Source organism: Carcharodon carcharias, chromosome 3 (assembly GCF_017639515.1).
Source record: "Carcharodon carcharias isolate sCarCar2 chromosome 3, sCarCar2.pri, whole genome shotgun sequence".
NCBI classification, from domain to species: domain Eukaryota; kingdom Metazoa; phylum Chordata; class Chondrichthyes; order Lamniformes; family Lamnidae; genus Carcharodon; species Carcharodon carcharias.
Genome location: NC_054469.1, coordinates 9,604,489 through 9,624,440, shown reverse-complemented (window position 1 = coordinate 9,624,440; position 19,952 = coordinate 9,604,489). Strand labels below are relative to the sequence as shown.

At 44.0% G+C, this 19,952-nt stretch overlaps 1 protein-coding gene across 1 annotated transcript in view; it reads right to left on the bottom strand.

Annotated features, from left to right (window-relative positions):
- Positions 1-17,571, bottom strand: part of cpsf1 (cleavage and polyadenylation specific factor 1) — a 119,849-nt gene extending 102,278 nt beyond the window's left edge. The window contains exons 1-3 of the mRNA XM_041183754.1: positions 17,436-17,571; positions 14,865-15,019; positions 4,233-4,260 (exon numbers count right to left, since the gene is read on the bottom strand). Coding sequence (XP_041039688.1) covers positions 4,233-4,260; positions 14,865-15,008 — 172 coding nt within the window. The 5' untranslated portion in view covers positions 15,009-15,019; positions 17,436-17,571. The remainder of the gene's footprint in view (positions 1-4,232; positions 4,261-14,864; positions 15,020-17,435) is intronic.
- Between the last annotated feature and the right edge of the window lie 2,381 nt (positions 17,572-19,952).

Sequence of the window (19,952 nt, the reverse complement as noted above, 5' to 3'; positions counted from 1 at the left end):
TACTTTGTGTTGGTGTTCACAAGTGAGAGGGGTGACGTGGGTATGGAAATCAGGCAGAAGGACGGTGATATAATTAAAGAAATTAGCATAGAAAGGTAGGAAGCTCTAAGTGGTCTGGCAGGCTTAAAAGTAGATTAATCTCCGGGCCCGGATGAAATGTATCCCAGGCTGTTGAGTGAGGCAAGGGAGGAGATAGCAGGGGCGCTGGCAATAATTTTCAATACCTCTCTGGCCACAGGAGAGGTGCCAGAGAACTGGAGGACAGCCAATGTGGTACTGTTACTCAAGAAGGGAGGAAGGGATAAACCAGGAAATTATAGGCCAGTCAGTCTAACCTCAGTGGCGGGGAAACTACTGAAAGCAATTCTGAGGGATAGAATTAATCTACACTTGGAGAGGCAAGGATTAATCAAGGACAGTCAGCATGGTTTTGTTAAGGGGAGGTCATATCTGACCAATTTGATTGAATTTTTCGAAGAGGTGATCAGGTGTGTAGATGAGGGCAATGCATTTGACATAGTCTACTTGGACTTCGGCAAAGCTTTTGATAAGGTCCCGCATAGGAGACTGCTAATAAAGGTAAGAGCCCATGGGATCCAAGGCAATTTGACAAATTGGATCCAGAATTGGCTGAGTGGCAGGAAGCAGAGGGCGATGGCCAAGGGGTATTTTTGTGACTGGATGCCTGTGTCGAGTGGGGCTCCACAGGGGTCGGTGTTGGATCCCTTGCTGTTTGTGGTATATATAAATGATTTAGACTTGAAGGTAGGAGGGTTGATCAGTAGGTTCGCAGATGACATGAAATTTGGTGGGGTGGTAAACAGTGAGGAGGAAAGCCTTAGATTACAGGAGTTACACACGGGCTGGTCAGATGGGCTGATCAGTGGCAAATGGAATTTAATCTTGATATGTGTGAGGTGATGCACTTGGGCAGGGTAAACAAGGCATGGGAATACACGATGAATGCTAGGACCCTGGGAAGTACCGAGGAACAGAGGGACCTGTCTGCATGTCCACCGGTCCCCGGGACAGGTAAATAAGGTGGTTAAGAAAGTATGAGATACTCGCCTTTATTAGCCGAGGCACAGAACATAAGAGCAGGGAGATTATGCTGGAACTGTATAAAACGCTGGTTAGGCCACAGCTAGAGTATTGCGCGCAGTTCTGGAGTCCGCACTATAGGAAGGATGTGATTGCACTAGAGAGAATGAAGAGGAGATTTACCAGGATGTTGCCTGGGCTGGAGAGTTTTAGTTATGAGGAGAGATTGGATAGACTGGGGTTATTTTCCTTGGAGCAGAGGAGATTGAGGGGAGACATAATTGAGGTGTATAAAATTATGAGGGGCATAGTTAGGGTAGGCAGGAAGGGCCTTCCCCTTGGTGGAAGAATCAATAACCAGGGGATATAGATTTAAGGTAAGGGGCAGGAGGTTTAGAGGGGTGTGAGGAAGAATTTTTCACCCAGAGGGTAGTGGGAATCTGGAACTCACTGCCTGAAAGGGTGGTAGAGGCAGAAACCCTCATAACATTTAAGAAGTATTTGGATATGCACTTGCGATGCCATGACATACAAGGCAATGGGCCTAGTACTGGAAAATGGGATTATAATAGTTAGGTACTTGTTTAGTGCAGACTCAATGGGCTGAAGGGCCTTTTTCTGTGCTGTAGACCTCTCTGACTCTATGTGCCTCACAGCCAATGAAGTACTTCTGAAGTGCAGTTACTGTGGTCATGTGGGAAAAGTGACAGCCAATTTGTGTAGAACAAGGTCCCACAAAGATAGTAAGAATGTAACATAAGAACATAAGAAATAGGAGCAGGAGTAGGTCACTCGGTACGAGCCTGTTCCGGCATTCAATAAGATCATGGCTGATTTGTTTGTGTTTTGAATTCCACATTCCCATCTAACCCCCTCCACCGATCTTGATAACCTTTGATTCCCTTGCCTAACAAGAATCTATCTACCTCCGCCTTAAACATTTTCAATGACCCCGCTTCCACCACCTTCTCAGTCAGAGTTCCAAAGTCACACAACTCTCAGGGGGAAAAAAATTTCTCCTTGTCTCTGTCCTTAGAGGGCGATCCTTAATTTTAAAACAGTGCCCCCTAGTTCTGGACTTAGCCACAAGAGGAAACATTCTTTCAATGTCCACCTTGTCAGGATCTTACATACTTTAATCAAGTCACCCCTCACCCTTCTAAACTCCAGTGGAAAAAAGCTCAGCCTGTCCCACCTTTCCTCATAAGTCAGCCCGCTCATTCCAGATGTCAATCTAGTAAACCTTCTCTGGACCGCCTCCAACGCATTTACATCCTTCCTCAAATAAGGAGGCCAAAACTGCACACAGGTCTTTGCCCACCCACTCAACCTATCTATATCCATCTGCAACTTTATGTCCTCTTCACAACATATTTTTCTACCTATCTTTATGTCATCTGCAAATTTAGCAACCATGCCACCATTCCCCTCATCTAAGTCATTGATGCAAATTGTAAAAAGTTGAGGCCCCAGCACAGACCTCTGTGGGACTCCATTCATCACATTCTGCCAATGAGAAAAAGGTCCATTTTTGCATACTCTGTTTTCTTCCAGTCAGCCAAACTTCTATCTATACTAATACGTTACCTGCTACACCAGGGGTTTTAATTTCTGCAATAACCTTTGATGTGGCACCTTATTAAATGCCTTTTGGAGATCCAAGTACAGTGTGTCTACAGGCTCCTCTTTATCCACAGCTCATGTTACTCCTTCAAAAAAAACTTCAATCAATTGATTAAACATGATTTTCACAAAACCATGCTGACTCTTCCCGATTACCTTGAGTTTTTTTTTAAAACTGTCCAGCTGTACCTCCCTTAATGATCGATTCTAACAATTTCTCCATGACAGACGTCAAGCTACAGGCCTATAGTTTCCTGTTTTCTGCCTCCCTCCCTTCTTGAATATTTGCTATTTTCCTGTCTGATGGAGCCTTTCCAGAAGCTAGTGAATTTTGGAAAATTAACACCAGCTCATTTACTACCTCATTAGCCACCTCTTTTAAAACCCTAGGCTGTAGTCCATCATGACCCAAAGACTTGTCAGCCCGCAGCTCCATCAGTTTGCTCAGTATCGCTTCCCTCGTTATTGCAATTTCGCCAAGTTTCTCTCTCCCTCTCCCCTCCTGATTTACAGCTATTACTGGAATATTTTTTATATCCTCTATAGTAAACATAGAAGCAAAATATTTGTTCATTTCATCTGCCATTTCCTTATTATCTACTATTAACTCCCCACTCTCGCTCTCTGGAGGACCAACACTCACTTTACTTACTCTTTTTCCCTTTTTTAAAATACCTGTAGAAACTCTTGCTATCCGTTTTTACATTTCTAGCTAGCTTCCCCTCATACTCTAACTTATTTCTCCTAGTTAATCTTTTAGTCATTCTCTGCTGTTCTTTATATTCTGGCCAATCATCTGTCCTGCCATTCATCTTTGCAGCTCTATACTTTTTCCTTATGTTTGATGCTTTGCTTAAGTTCTTTAGTTAACCGCAGATAGTGGTCCTCCCAGCAATGAGATAAATGAAGAGATTATCTACTTCATTAATGAGTCGACTAGACAACCAATTAGCACCCTTTTCTCCTGTAGCATAAATTCTTGAGATTATCTGAAATTTGGAATTCTTGAGTTTGCCCTGATGGGTGTATAAAAAAATGTCAGCAACATGTCTCTCTTTTTAGAAATATTCAAGTTCTGCACTACCAAACATCCATTTATTTTATTAATGTTGATTGATGGCACCAGGGAGCAGTATACTGGCCCAGGGCACCAGGAAGAACTCCCATCTTCTTCTTTCCATGATAGCCATGGGATCTTTACAGCTACCTGATGGGAACTCAGTTTAATAAACTGTTTCATCTGACAGTGGAGTACTCCCCTAATACAGTACTAGGATGTCAGATGAGATTTTCTGCTCAGTCTCTGGGATGAGCTTTGAACTCAACCTTCTGACTCAGACGCAGGAGTGCTACCCAGTGTCACAGTATCTTTACGATGCAGGAGGTGGCCATTCAGCCCATTGAATCTGTACTGGCTCTTTGAACAAGTGTTCCACCTAGTCACACTCCCTTGCCTTTTCCCCGTAACCTACTGAGACACGGCTGACAATTATTTTCTGCAACTAAACACCCATATCTAAAACACCGAATAACCGTTAAATATCCGTATGTAAAAAAAGTGGTGTTACCTGAAGACTTGTCTCCTTTCACTGTGCTCTGCAAGTATAAAAGAAACAGTTAGTATTAATGCCTAAACCAGAAGCAAAATACTGTGGAAGCCGGAAGTCTGAAACAAAACCAGAAAGTGTTGGAAGTACCCAGCAAATGTGGCAGCATGTTTTTTTATTCATTCATGGGATGTGGGTGTTGCTGGCTAGGCCAGCATTTATTGCCCATCCCTATTTGCCCTTGTTCAGAGGGCATTTAAGAGTCAACCACATTGCTGTGGGTCTGGAGTCACATGTAGGCCAGACCAGGTAAGAATGGCAGATTTCCTTCCCTAAAGAACATTAGTGAACCAGATGGGTTTTTACGGCAATCGACAATGGTCATCATTAGACTTTTAATTCCAGATTTTTTTAAAAAATTGAATTTAAATTCTACCATCTGCAATGGTGGGATTCCAACCCGGCTTTTCAGAGCATCGCCCTGGATCTCTGGACTACTAGTCCAGCGACAATACCACTATGCTATCGCCTCCCCGATCTATGGAGAAAGAAACAGTTAATGTTTCAGGTCAATGACTTATCAGAACTTTCCGTGTACTGTTTAAAGAGCTGCCGCTTGTGACTGACCTCAACACCCAGAAGTTAAGCAGGAAAATCAGCCACGGCTCCCAGTCATGACTTCTATCAACATCCTGGATGCAACTACTGAAGACTTGTGCTCCAGAACTAGCCATGCCACTAAGCAAGCTGTTCCACTACAGCTACAACACTGACATCTATCTTGCATAAGCAAGAGATAGCCTAAGTATATCCTGTTCACAAAAACCCTAGACAAATCCAATCAGTCTATTCTCATTTAGCAAAGTGATGAAAGGTGTCACTGATAGTGCTATCGAATGGCACTTAAACAGCAATCATTTGCTCACCGATGCTCAGTTTAGATTCTGCCTGGGCCATTCGGCTCCTAATTTCATTCAACCTTGGCCCAAACATGGACAAAAGAGCCGAATTCCAGAGGTGAAATGAGAGCAGCTGTGCTTGACATCAAGGCAGCATTTGACCAAGTGTATATCCAGGAGCCCTAGCAAAATTGAAGTCAATGTGAATGAGGAGGAAAATGCTCCATTGGCTTCAATCATACCTGGCGCAAAGGAAGATGATAGTGGTTTTGGGAGGCAGTCATCTCAGCCCAGAACATCACCTCAGATTTTTCCTCAGAGTAATTTCCTAGATCCAACCATCTTCAGCTGCTTCATCAACTACTTCTCCAATATAAGGTCAGAAGTAGGGAAGTTCTCTGATGATTGCAGTGTTCAGTACCTTTCACAATTCCTCAGATAAAGACACAGTCCCTGCCACATGCAGCAAGGCCTGTACAATATTAGGCTTGGGGTGCTAAATAGTGAGTAACATTCATGTCACACAAGTACCAGATAATGGCCATCTCCAACAAAAGAGAATCTAACCATCCCTTTCAAAGGCATTGCCATCACTGAATGCCTGTCATCAATATCTTGGTGGTTAACCAGACAAGAAACTTTTACTCGAACTCAAGTTCTGTCGAAGGGTCATGAGGACTCGAAACGTCAACTCTTTTCTTCTCCGCCAAAGCTGCCAGACCTGCTGAGTTTTTTCAGGTAATTCTGTTTTTGTTTTGGATTTCCAGCATCCGCAGTTTTTTGTTTTTTTTATTATTATTATTAAGAAACTTAACTGGACCTGCCTTGGCAACAAGAGCAGGTCAGGTGCTGGGAATTCTGGAGTAGTTCACCTTCCGCCTTCCCAAAGGCTCTCCAGCATCTATGAACCACACGTCAATAGTGTAACTTTTAAACTATATTCATTCATTGGATGTGGGCGTCGCGGACAAGCCCACCATTTGTTTATTGCCTACCCCTAAATGCCCCTGAGAAGGTGCCTTCTTGAAGCACTGGAGTCCATGCATTGTAGGTACACCCACAGTGCTTTTAGGAAGGGAGTTCCAGGATTTTGATCCAATGACTGTGAAGGAAAGGAGATATATTTCCAAGTCAGGATGGTGTGTGGCTTGGAGGGGAACTTGCATGTGGTGGTCTTTCCATGCATCTGCTACCCTTGTCTGAAGAGGTAGGGATCCATAAGGCCATAAGACGTAGGAGGAGAAGTAGGCCATTTGGCCCATCGAGTCTGCTCCACCATTCAATGAGATCATGGCTGATCTGATAATCCTCAACTCCACTTTCCTGCCTTTTCCCCATAACCCTTGATTCCCTTACTGATTAAAAATGTATCTATCTCAGCCTTGAATATACTCAACAACCCAGCTTCTACAGCCCTCTGCAGTAAAGAATTCCACAGACTCCCCATCCTCTGAGAGAAATTGCTCCTCAACTCTGTCTTAAACGGGTGACCGCTTACTCTGAGATGATGCCCTCTGATCCAAGACTCTCCCACAAGGGGAAACAACCTCTCAGCATCTACCCTGTCAAGTCCCCTAAGAATCTTATACGTTTCAGTAAGGTCGCCTCTCAATCTTCTAAACCCCAATGAATACAGGCCCAACCTACTCAACCCCTCCTCATAAGAAAATCCCTCCATAACCGGGATCAACCTAGTGAACCTTCTCTGGACTGCCTCCAATGCCAATATATCTTTCCTTAGATAAGGGAACCAAAACTGTTCACAGTATTCTAGGTGTGGTCTAACTAGTGCCTTGTATAGTTTAGAAAGACTTCCCTATTTTTTATACTCCATTCCCTTTGAAATTAAGGCCAACATTCCATCTGCCTTCACTATTACCTGCTGAACTTGCATGTTAGTTTTTTGTGATTCACACATGAGGACCCCCAAATACCTCTGTGCTGCAGCTTTCTGCAATCTTTCTCCACTAATACCAATATTCAGCTCCTCTATTCTTCCTGTCAAAGCGCATAACCTCATATTTATTCCATCTGCCAAGTTTTGGCCCACTCACTTAACCTGTCTATAAGTAGATAAATCTCCAGGCCCAGATGAAATGTATCCCAGACTGTTGAGTGAGGCAAGGGAGGAGATAGCAAGGGCGTTGGCAATAATTTTCAATACCTCTCTGGCCACAGGAGAGGTGCCAGAGGACTGGAGGACAGACAATGTGGTACCGTTATTCAAGGAGGGAAGAAGGGATAAACCAGGGAACTACAGGCCAGTCAGTCTAACCTCAGTGGTGGGGAAGCTATTGGAAGCAATTCTGAGAGACAGAATTAATCTAGACTTGGAGACGCAGGGATTAATCAAGGACAGTCAACATGGCTTTGTTAAGGGGAGGTCATGTCTGACCAATTTGATTGAATTTTTCGAAGAGGTGATCAGGTGTGTAGATGAGGGCAATGCATTTGATGTAGTCTATTTGGACTTCAGCAAGGCTTTTGATAAGGTCATGCATGGGAGACTGATAATGAAGATAAGAGCCCATGGGATCCAAGGCAATTTGGCAAATTGGATCCAGAATTGGCTGAGTGGCAGGAAGCAGAGGGTGATGGTCGAGGGGTTTTTGTGACTGGATGCGTGTCCAGTGGGGCTCCACAGGGGTCGGTGCTGGGTCCCTTGCTGTTTGTGGTATTTATAAACGATTTAGACCTGAATGTAGGAGGGTTGATCAGTAAGTTCACAGATGACATAAAAATTGGTGGGGTGGTAAATAGTGAGGAGGATAGCCTTAGATTACAGGAGGATATAGCTGGGCTGGTCAGATGGGCTGATCAGTGGCAAATGGAATTTAATCTGGATAAGCGTGAGATGATGCACTGGGGCACGACAAACAAGGCACGGGAACACACGATGAATGGTGGGAACCTGGGAAGTACTGAGGATCAGACACCTTGGTGTGCATGTCCACCAGTCCCTTAAGGTAGCAGGACAGATAGATAAGGTGGTCAAGAAGGCATATGGGATACTTACCTTTATTAGCTGAGGCATAGAATATAAGAGCAGAGAAGTTATACTGGAACTGTTTAAAACGCTGGTTAGGCCACAGCTAGAGGATTGTGCGCAGTTCTGGAATCCGCATTATAGGAAGGATGTGATTGCACTAGAGAGGGTGCAGAGGAGGTTTACCAGGATGTTGCCTGGGCTGGAGAGTTTTAGTTATGAGGAGAGATTGGATAGGCTGGGGTTATTTTCCCTGGAGCAGAGGAGATTGAGGGGGGACATGATTGAGGTGTATAAAATTATGAGGGGCACAGATAGGATAGACAGGAAGGAACTTTCCTCTTGGTGGAGGGATCAATAACCAGGTGGCATAGCTTTAAGGTAAGGGGCAGGAGGTTTAGAGGGGATGTGAGGAAGATTTTTTTCGCCCAGAGGGTGGTGGGAATCTAGAACTCACTGCTTGAAAGAGTGGTAGAGGCAGAAACCCTCATAACATTTAAGAAGTATTTGGATATGCATTTGCGATGCCATGGTATACAAGGCAATGAGCCTAGTGCTGGAAAATGGGATTAGAATAGTTAGGTAATTGTTTGACTGGCGCAGGCTCAATGGGCCAAAGGGTCTTTTTCTGTCCTGTAGACCTCTATGACTCGATATCACTCTGTAGACTCAGTCATACTCACCTCTTGCCTTTTCACCTCTGTGTCATCTGCCAACTTAGCTGTAGTACATTCACATCCCTTATCCAAGTCATTAATGCATATTGTAAATAATTGTGGGTCCAGCACTCAACCCTGTGGCACTCCATGAGTTACAGGTTGCCATCCTGGAAATGCCCCCCTTATCCCAACTTTCTGTCTTCTATTAGTTAGCCAATCCTCTATCCATGTTAATATACTACCTCAAAACCACGGACTCATCTTATTAAGTAGCTTTATGTGCAGTACCTTATTGAACGCCTTTTGGAATTCCAAATACATTACATCTACTGGTTCCCCTTTATCTATTCTGCTCGTTACCTCCTTAAAGAATTCTAATAAATTTGTCAGGCATGATTTCCACCTTCAGGAAGCCATGCTGACTCTGCTTGATTATATTATGTGTTTCTAAATGCTCTGCTATTATATCCTTATAATAAACTCTAACATTTTCCCAATGACAGATGTTAAGCTAACTGGCCTATAGTTACCTGTTTTTTGTCTCTCTCCCTTTTTGAATAAGGGTGTTACACCGGCAGTTTTACAACCCTCTGGGACTTTTCAAGAATCTAAGGCTTCTTGGAAGATTACTACCAATGAATCCACTATTTCTGTAGCTATTTCTTTTAATATCCTAGGATGCAACCAGGGGGCTTATCGCCTTTAGCGCCATTAGTTTCCCTAGTACGTTTTCTCTAGTGATAGTTATTGTATTATTTCTTCCCCCATGTTTGCCCTTTGATTATTTAGTATTTTTGGAATGCTATTAGCGTCTTCTACCATGAAGACTGATGCAAAGTATTTATTCAAGTCCTCTGCCATTTCCTGGTTCCCCATTATTATTTCCCAGCCTCATTCTCTCAGGGGCCTATGTTCACTTTGGCCCCTCTCTTCCTTTTTATATATTTAAAGAAACTTTTATTGTTTGTTTTTATGTTACTTGCTAGTTTACTTTCAAAGTTTATTTTCTCCTTCTTTATTATTTTTTTGGTCATCTTTTGTTGGTTTTTAAAACTTTCCCAATCCTCTGGCTTATCACTAACCTTTGTCACACTGTATGTTTTTACTGTCAATTTGATACTGTCCTTAACGTCTTTGTTTAATCATGGTTGGTTTATCCCTTTCCTTGAATCCTTCTTCCTCAATGGGATATATCTTTGTTGAGAGTCATGAACTGTTTTCTTAAATGTCTGCCACTGTTCATCAACCGTCTTTTCTGCTAAAATCCTATCCCAGTCCACTCCAGCCAACTCTGCCCTCATTACCCTTATTTAAGTTTAGCACAATTGTTTCCAATCCAAGTCTCTCACTCTCAAACTGAATGCTAAATTCTACCATGGTCACTGTTTCCTAAGGGATCTTTTACTCCGAGATCATTTAGTAAACCTGCCTCATTAAACGGTACCAGATCCAAAATAGTCTGAACCCTGGTTGGGTCCACAACATATTGTTCTGGGAAACTGTCCCGAATACACTCTATGAATTCTTGCTCATGGCTATTTTTTCCCAATCACCCTTGATTAATATACTGCTTTTTAACATGCTCTCATTACCTCCTGATTTATTCTCTGTCCTACAGTATAGCTACCGTAAGGGGGTCCATAGGCTACTCCCACCGGTGTCTTCTTCCCCTTGTTATTTCTTACCTTGACCCAAATGGATTCTACATCAAGATCATGTCTTACTATTATACTTATTCTATCTCATACTAACAAGTGACCCTGCTACTCTTTCCTTCCTGCCTGTCCTTTCGAAAAGTCACATACCCCATAATATTTAATTCCCAGCTTTGATCACCTTGTAAGATCTCTGTAATGGCTATAAGATCATACCCATTAACTCTATTTATGCCGGTAACTCATTTATTTTGTTCTGAATAGTACGAGTATTTAAGTAAAGAGCCATTAATTTTACCTTTTTACCATTTTTTCCCCCTTTGACCCTATTTGCTGCTTTTTTTTTTGTCCACTCTGTCCCTTCCTGTCACACTGTGGGTATCAATATCTAAAAAGCTGCCCGGCAAAGCTGCTATATCTTTTTGCTTTGTTAGCCTATGTATCCATTCTCCAAAACCACATTCTCCCCCCCTCCACCTTTTTAGTTTAATACTCTCTCTACAGCCCTGGTTATTCAAATTGCCAGGACATTGGTCTCAGCATGGTTCAGGTGAAACCCGTCCCACCAGAACAGCTCCTTTCTACCCCAGTACTGGTGCCAAGGAGCCTTGGTAAGTAGATGCAATGCACCTTGCATTGGTGATAGAGGGATGAATGTTTAAGGTGATGGATGAGGTGCCAATTAAGTGGGCTCTTTGACCTGAATGGTGTCAACCTTCTTAAGTATTGTTGGAGCCGCATTCATCCAGGCAAGTGGACAGTATTCCATCACACTCATGCGATGATCATTGCCTAGCGCTTGTGTGGCATGAATGTTATGGTTACTGGCCACTTGTCAACCCAAGCCTGGATATTGTCCAGGTCTTGCTGCATTTGGACATGGACTGCTTCAGTATCTGAGGAGTCATGAATGATGCTGAACACTATGCAAACAGTGAGTATCCCCACTTCTGACCTTATGTCGGAAGGAAAGTCGTTGATGAAGCAGCTGAAGATGGTTGGTCCTGGGACACTACCCTGAGGAACCCTGCAGTGATGTCCTGGAACTGAGATGATTGATCTCCAACAACCACCTTCCTTTGTGCTAGTTATGATTCCAACCAGCAGAGCGTTTACTCAATTCCCATTGACTGTAGTTTTGCTTGGGCTCCTTGATGCCACACTCGGTCAAATGCACTCTTGACGTCAAGGGCAGTCACTCTCACCTCACCTCTGGAGTTCAGCTCTTTACAGTCTTGGTGCAAACATGGAATAATAAGGTCAGGAGCTGAGTGACCCTGGCTGGGCCCAAACAGAGCTTCAGTGAACAGATGATTGCTAAGCAAGTGCCACTTGATAGCACTGTTGATGAACCCTTCCGTCACTTTACTGATGATTGAGAGTAGACTGATGGGGCGGTAATCGCCCGGGTTGGAGATTTGTCCTGCTGTGTGTGTACAGGAAACACCTAGGCAATTTTCCACATTGCTGGGTAAATGCCAGTGTTGCAGCTGTACTGGAACAGCTTGGCTAAGGAAGTTCTGGTGCATGCCTTCAGTACTATTGCTGAATATTGTCAGGGCCCATAGTCTTTGTAGTATCCAGTGCCTTCAGCCATTTCTTGATATCATGTGGAGTGAATTGAATTGGCTGAAGACTGGCATCTGTGACGTTGGGGACATCTGGAGGAGGCAGAGATGGATCATCCACTCGGCACTTCTGGTTGAAGATTGCTGCAAATGTTTCAGCCCTATATATTGCACTGATGTGCTGGGTTCCTCCATCATTGAGGATGGGGATATTTGAGGAGCCTCCTCCTCTAGTGAGCTAATTGTCCATCACCATTCACGGCTGGATTTGGCAGGACTGCAGAGCTTAGCTCTGATCCATTGGTTGTGGAATCGCTTAATTCTGTCATTCACTTGCTGCTTATGCTGTCTGACAAGCAAGTAGCCCTGTGTTGGAGATTCACCAGGTTAACAACTCATTTTTAGTATGCCTGATGCTGCTCTTGGCATGCCCTCCTGCACTCTTTATTAAACCAGGGTGGGTCCCCTGGCTTGGTGATAATGGTAGAGTGGAAGATATGCCGGGCCATGAGGTTACAAATTGTGGTTGAGTACAGTTCTTCTGTTGGTGGACCACAGTGCCTCATGGTTGCCCTGTCTTGGTTGCTAGATCTGTTCGAAATCTATGCCATTTAGCATGATGATAGTGCCACACAACACAGTGGAGGGTATCCTCAATGTGAAGATAGGTCTTCGACTCCATAAGGGCTGTGCAGTGGTCATTCCTACCGATACTGTCATGGACAGGTGCATTCGCAGCAGGCAGGCTGGTGAAAATGAGGTCAAGTATGTTTCTCCCTCTTGTCAGTTCCCTCACCACCTGCTGCAGACCCAGTCTAGCAGCAACGTCCTTTAGGACTTGGGTAGCTCGGTCTGTGGTCATGCTACCAAGCCACTCTTGGTGATGGACATTGAAGTCCCCCACCCAGAGCACATTCTGCACCCTTGCCACCCTCAGTGCTTCCTCCAAGTGGTGTTCAACATTGAAGAGTACAGATTCATCAGCTGACACGGGAGTTGGGCCAGGGTAATCGGCAGGTTCCCTTGTCCACGTTTGATCTGATGCCAGGAGACTTCATTGTGTCCAGAGTCGTTGATGAGGACTCCCAGGGCAATTCCTTCCCAACTGTATACCACTATGCCGCCATCTCTGCTGGGTCTGTTATGCCAGTGGGACAGGACACACTCAGGGATGACGATGGTGGTGTCTGGGACACAATCTGTAAGGAATGATTCCATGAATATGACAATGGCAGGCTGTTTCTTGAGTAGTCTGTGAGGCTGCTCTCCCACTAACTCCAATTTTGCTAGGGCTCCCTGATCCTACACTCAGTCAAATGCTGCCTTGATGTCAAGGACAGTCACACACAGTTCACCTCTCGTGTTCAGATCTTTTGTCTATATTTGGACTAAGACGGTATTGAGGTCAGGAGTAAGTGGCCCTGGCAGAATCCATACTGAGAGCAAGTAAGCAAGTTATTGCTGAGTAAGTGTCACTTGATAGCATTGTCAATGACATTTTCCATCACTTTACTGATGATCGAGAGTAGACTGATGGGATGTTAATTGGCCGGGTTGGATTTGTTCCACTTTTTGTGTACAGGACATACCTGGGCAATTTTTCACATTGCAGTTTAGATGCCAGTGTTGTAGTTGTACTGGAATAGCTTGGCTAGGGGCACAGCGGGTCCTGCAACACAAGTATTCAGTACTATTGCCAGAATATTGTCAGGGCCCATAGCCTTTGCTCTATCTAATGCTTTCAGCCTATTCTTGATATCACGTGGAGTGAATCGAATTGGCTGAAGACTGGCACCTGTGATGCTGGGGACCTCCGGAGGAGGAGGCAGAGATGGATCATCCACTCGGCACTTCTGGCTGAAGGTGGCTGCAAATGATTCAGCCTTATCTTTTGCACTGATGTGCTGGGCTCTGGCTTCATTGACGATGTGGAGCCTCCTCCTCCAGTTAGTTGTTTAATTGTCCACCACCATTCTCAAATGGGCGTAGCAGGACTGAAGAGTTTAGATCTGATCTGTTGGCTGTGTGATTGCTTAGCACTGTCTATCACATGCTGCTTCCACTGTTTGGCATGCAAGTAGTCCTGTGTTATAGCTTCAAATGGTCGACACCTCAGTTTTGCGTTGACCAAAATGGAATACTCTCCACTTGCCTAGTTGAGTGCAGCTCCAACAAAACTCTCAGGAAGCTCAGCATCATCCAGGACAAAGGAGCTTGCTGGGCTGGAACGCCTTCCATCACTTTTAAAAAACATTCACTCTCTTCACTACCAGCACACTGTGGCTGCAGTGTATGCCATCTACAAGATGCACTGCAGCAACTCACCAAGGCTCCTTCCACAACATCTTCCAGACCTCTACCACCTAGAAGAACCTGGACAGCAGACACAGGGGAACATCACCACCTGAAAAGTTCCCCTGCAAGTCACACACCATCCAGAAATCATATCATTTCTTGACAGTTGCTGGGTGAAAATTCTGGAACTCCCTCTCTAACATCAACACACGGACTGCTACGGCTCAATAAGCCGAGTGACCATCAGCTTCACAAGGGGAGTTAGGGACAGACAATAAATGCTGCCTTTCAAAAGATGCCAACATTCTGCAAAAGAATAAAAAAAATCTAGTGATCCCTGCTGTAAAGCGAGCATGTTAACATCTGGTGAAAATAGATGTTTAGCTGCATCTCTCTCTCTCTCTGCAATGGAACAGCCTGTCAATTTAACCATTCACAATGCGCAAGGATGCTGATGGCTGTGGCCTAGTGCTCTAGAAGTGAGTGATCGTCTTCAGGTAGCTAGAGAAAAACTGGAGCAGGTCGTTTTTTTGCAAGCATTGGTTACAAACTTACAAATAATGAATATATTGAATTTCCACCGGAACTCACCTCTGCATCATGGATCAATCTGTAAACCTGCAGTTGAGATGTTCCAGCCACCACCAGATTTCGCTCAGTATTCGAAAAGAAGCTGCAGTAGATAGCAAACTCAATCCCCGTCGGGGGGTGCGTTTGACGATACACAGCATACATACTGTCAATTCCTGCAAAAGCAAAATATTGCTCATTTTTAAATTAAGAAGTCGAGAGTACAATAGGAGAAGGGGACAACTTAGTGATGACAAGGCTGTGCAAACTTTGAATAAACATTCAACATCTTTAATGACTCTTTGAGTAACCAACACTGGGAGCCACCAACCAGGTTAAAAACTCACCTCAAAAACTTTTCAGTACTAAATGGAGTTGATGCTCCAAATAAAACAGAGGATTTGTATTGCACTTTTCACATATGAAGGATTTTTCAAAACACTCTGCAGTTAATGAGTATACTCACTGATGTAATTCAGGGACAACTGCAACCATGGAACAGTTACAGCACAGTAGGAAGCCATTCAACCCGCTGTGTCAGTGCTGGCTCTCTGCAAGAACATCTCAAGTTCAACTCCGCCCACCCTTTTCCCAAAGCCCTGAAAATTTTTGTCCTCGGTTCACTTTTGAAAGCAAAGACTAACTCTTCCTCCAACACATTCTCTGGCATTGCATACCAGATCTTAAACAATCACCACATAAAATACTTTTTCATGTTGCAGTTGCTCCCTTTGTTAATCACCTTAAATCAAGGTAGTGCTCTGCTCTCAACCCTTCCACTGATGGAACAATTTCTTCCTATTTACTCAATGCAACTCCCTTATGATTATGAACATCTTTATCAAATCTCCTTTCAACTTTCTCTTCTCTAAGGAGAACCACCTCAGCTTCCGCAACTGAAGTTCTGCATCCCAGGAGCCATTGTCAAAAATCTTTTCCACAAGCTCTCTATTACTCTCACATTCTTCCCCTAAAGTGTGGTGCCTAAAGTTGAACACAATACCCCAGATGAGGTCGAACCAGTGTTTTATAAAGTTTCCTTGATTTATACACTAGATGCCTATTTATAAAAGCCAGGATCCCGTATGCCTTCCTAACCACTTTCTCAAACTAACCTGCCACCTCTTCAATGATTTTTGCACATATACCAAGTTCCTCTGCTCCTGTGCCCACTTTAGAACCACATTCCTTTATTTTATATTGCCTTGTCTTATTCTTCCTACTAAAATGTATCCTTCACAACTCTCTACCACGTGGCTTGCCTATTCCACCAGCCAATTATTTAAATGACCAGATTGTCCGTCACTCCGCAGCAACTTGTTAACCCCAAAAACCCTGCTGGCTGCAGTCACTAGGTCATCACACCGAAAGATTAACCTGGAATTTGAGGGGTTAATACATCACAGAATAATGCAGCATAGAAGCTGGCCATTCAGCCCATCGAGTTTGCACCAGCTCAACTGCAAAGAATTGAATCACCACAGAATGACAGCGCAACCTGGGTTTATGGAATTAATAAAGGAGCCTAAACTGACAGGTTAATCTGAGGTTAAAACAGAAAGTGTTAGAAAAACTCAGCAGGCCTGGCAGCAACTGGACAGGAAAAAACAGGAGTTAATGTTTTGATTCAAATATCACTCTTCTGAAGAAGAGGAATCACATGGGACTTACAACATTCTTTCATTGGACGTGGGCATCACTGGCAAAGCCTGCATTTGTTTACATCCCTAACTGCCCTTGAACCTAGTGGTTTACTTGGCCAATTCAGAGCCAACCACATTGCTGCGGATCGGGTCTCACATGTATGCCAGGCCAGACCAGGCAAGGAATCACAGAATCAGTACGGTATAGGATGAGGCCATTTGGCTCATTGTGTCTGCACCAGCTCTCCGAAGGATGACAGATTTCCTTCTCTAAAGGATGTTACTGAACCAGATGGGTTGTTACAACAATTGACAATAGTTTCTATTAACGAGACCAGCTTTCAATTCCAGATTTCATGAATAAAATTTAAGTTCCACCAGCTACCGTGGCAGGATCTGAACCAGTGTCCCCAGAGCATTAGCCTGGGCTGCTGACTGCCTAGTCCAGTGATATTACCACTACACTGCCATCTGGATGACTCTAGATTGAACCAGGGTTCATTCCTTTTTTAAAAATTTATTCGTTCATGGAATGTCAGCATCTATGGCTAGGCCAGCATTTATTGTGCAGCCTTAATTGCCCTTGAGAAGGTAGTGGTGAGCCACCTACTTTAACCACTGCAGTCCATGTTGGGGTAGGTACACCCACAGCGCTGTTTGAGGAGTTAATACGTGTTTCTATCCTGGCAAGTTAACCGAGAGCTTGTGGGATTCCCTCTATTGATAGAATAACCTGGAATTTGGAAGGTGAACAGGTCACTGACAGGTCCCAGGTTTGGGAGGTTATTGGGCTCCCAGCTGGACAGATGAGCCCAGGGTTAAAGGCCCCCCGCCCCCCTCTGGTGCTCCCTGTGTCCCGGCGCCGGCATCTCCCATCAACGCATTCTGCCGGCTGCTGCGGGCGGCCGCGGCTCTTCTCCCTGTCGGGCCTAAAACGTTATTCGCTTACCGAAGGGACTCGCTCAGCTTAAAAATAAGACAAAGGCCTTTCTCGAAGCTTCTCCGAGGCCGATTAAAGCGGGAACATTGATAACAATCCCCACACCAGGAGCCACCGGCACCGCCGCCATTCAGCTGCCGGGAAGGGGGAGGGGCCTAATAGCCGAAATCTCGCGATGGTGACCCCAAAGGTCACGGGGATGGTTGTCGACCAATCACACAGCGTCTTCCAAGTACCGCGACGTTTGTTTTTTAAGCGCGGGTTCCGACCACGGACATGCGCGGTTGGGAAGGGGTGATTGTTGGCGCCTTTTACCGAGTGCGCAACGGTTCTTTGACCACGTGATAGCTTCGCCCCTCATGCTGTGCAGCGGCCAATCATTGGCATGGAACTTTCTCCCTTATTTAAAAAAAAAACCGGTGGCACATGTCTTAATTCAAGAGGGACATGTTGCCAATGCTCTTCGTCTTGCAAGAATGCCAATTTTCAAACCATCACTGCAACTTTATACGACAGGAGCAAAGGGTGCTGATTGGTTGGCAAGTCAACCCTGATTGGCCGAGGCATTGCCATGGAGTAAGCAACAGGTGAGTCCTTTTGATCTTTTAGTCCTTTTTTCTGCTTGTCCTCATTCCAAGGGTTTGTAGGTCTTTCAAATCTGCAGTTTTCTCCTGAAGTATTTCAGGGTCTTTACGCTCTGCCCGCTGCCACCATGTTTGAGGTCTAGTTGGAGATTCTTTAGGGTTTGCCTATATATATATATATATATCCGTACTCTATATGAGATTGCACCTCTGCTTCCCTCCAGATCTCAGGATGAATGCATCCAAATAAGAGTATTGCCAGAATGGATAACCAGATTATACTGCTAACAACCTGTACTTCACCAACACTTCAAACAGAGAAAATATCTCACTCTCATTGATGATTTCTTAGCTTGTAATGACAGACTCGTCATCCCTAAAACACTTTCATTTGACATTCTCCATAAAATCCATGAAGGTCACTTAAGAATAGCGAAATGCCAAGCAAGAGCCCAGCAGCCAGCTTAGTGGCCAGGCATCAGTCACTCTATTGAAGAGTTAATCACAAATTGCCTTACATGTTCAGTGAACAGCCAACAGCAGAGTGAACCACAGGTACCTCCAACTTTTCCTTCGAGGCCATGGCAGTGCCTGGGAATGGATTTATTTGTGTTTAAAGCAAAGCTTTCATTAATTGTCACTGATTACTACTCCAGATGGCTTGAAGTGAGTAGACTGCACAGCATTACAGCAGAGGCAGTCATTACATCATTAAAAAGAATGTTCACAACGCATGACATTGCCTGGACATTGTGGTGTCAGAGCATGGTCCTCTGTTTACTAATGAGCTGTTCTATGACTTTGCACAGCAGTATGATTTCATGCATGTGACTAGTTTGCCTAGATAACCTCAGTCAAATGGAGAAGCAGAAGGAGGTGTTTAAGTAAGCAAGGAATAAAGGAAGACCCCATCATTCATATTTCGTAAGTGAAGGATGAAAAACAAGGATGAAACACTCAATAAAAGGCACAAATTTTCATTAAAAAACTATAATTGAACTGTTCCAAAATAAAGGCAATGATCTAGCATTAACTATCATCTTCCTCATATCCCCCAGATTTCCCAAAGTACTTCACAACCAATTGAGCGTATTCACCATTATAATGTAGGAAAACATGGCAGCCAATTTGTACAGCATGATCCCACTAACAGTTGAGATATATTGAATAAATACAAGTTCCCCTCCAAGCCACTCACCATCCTGACTTGGGAATATATCATCATTCCTTCACTGTCACTGGATCAAAATCCTGGAACTCCCTTCCTCACAGCACTGTGGGTGTACCTACACCACATGGACTACAGTGGTTAAAGAAGGCAGCTCACCACCATCTTCTCATGGGCAACTAGGGGTGGGCAATAAATATTACTCCAGTGAACATCCATCTGGCAAAGGAAGAAGCTGGAGCCAGTCTGTCTTCATAGGTTTATTCACAAAACTCCGTATAATATAAGTAGACTGCTTTTCCTTTCTGCATAGTTCTCCCAAACTGGTGGAAACTGGTTCTTATATATGTGCCTTAACCTTTCCCCAATTAGTAAGAGCTGCTCTTAATCACAACTAAAGCGTGCACTCAATTGTCACAGCATTTGCAACATTAATAATAATGCTGGCCTAGTCAGCAACGCCCACGTCCCATTAGTGAGTAAATAAAACAAAACTGTAATGAATCGGAATGCAAAGGGTTAGTTTGATGAGTTTGCTAGTGTTATTATGCCAGGACTTTGCTTTGTGTATAGTAAAGTCATATCATGTCTTTTAACTGTGTGAATGTTTAAACTTTTATTGGAGGAGCATAAAAATGTAATTTAAAATTACAATGTTTTGAAGTAACCACTGGGTTAGCTGTACAAAGGTAGAGAAGAGTGGGAGAGAAGACAAAAAACCAGGAACTAATGGAACATTATAAAAATTTACATGGAAGGAAACTCACTATGCCC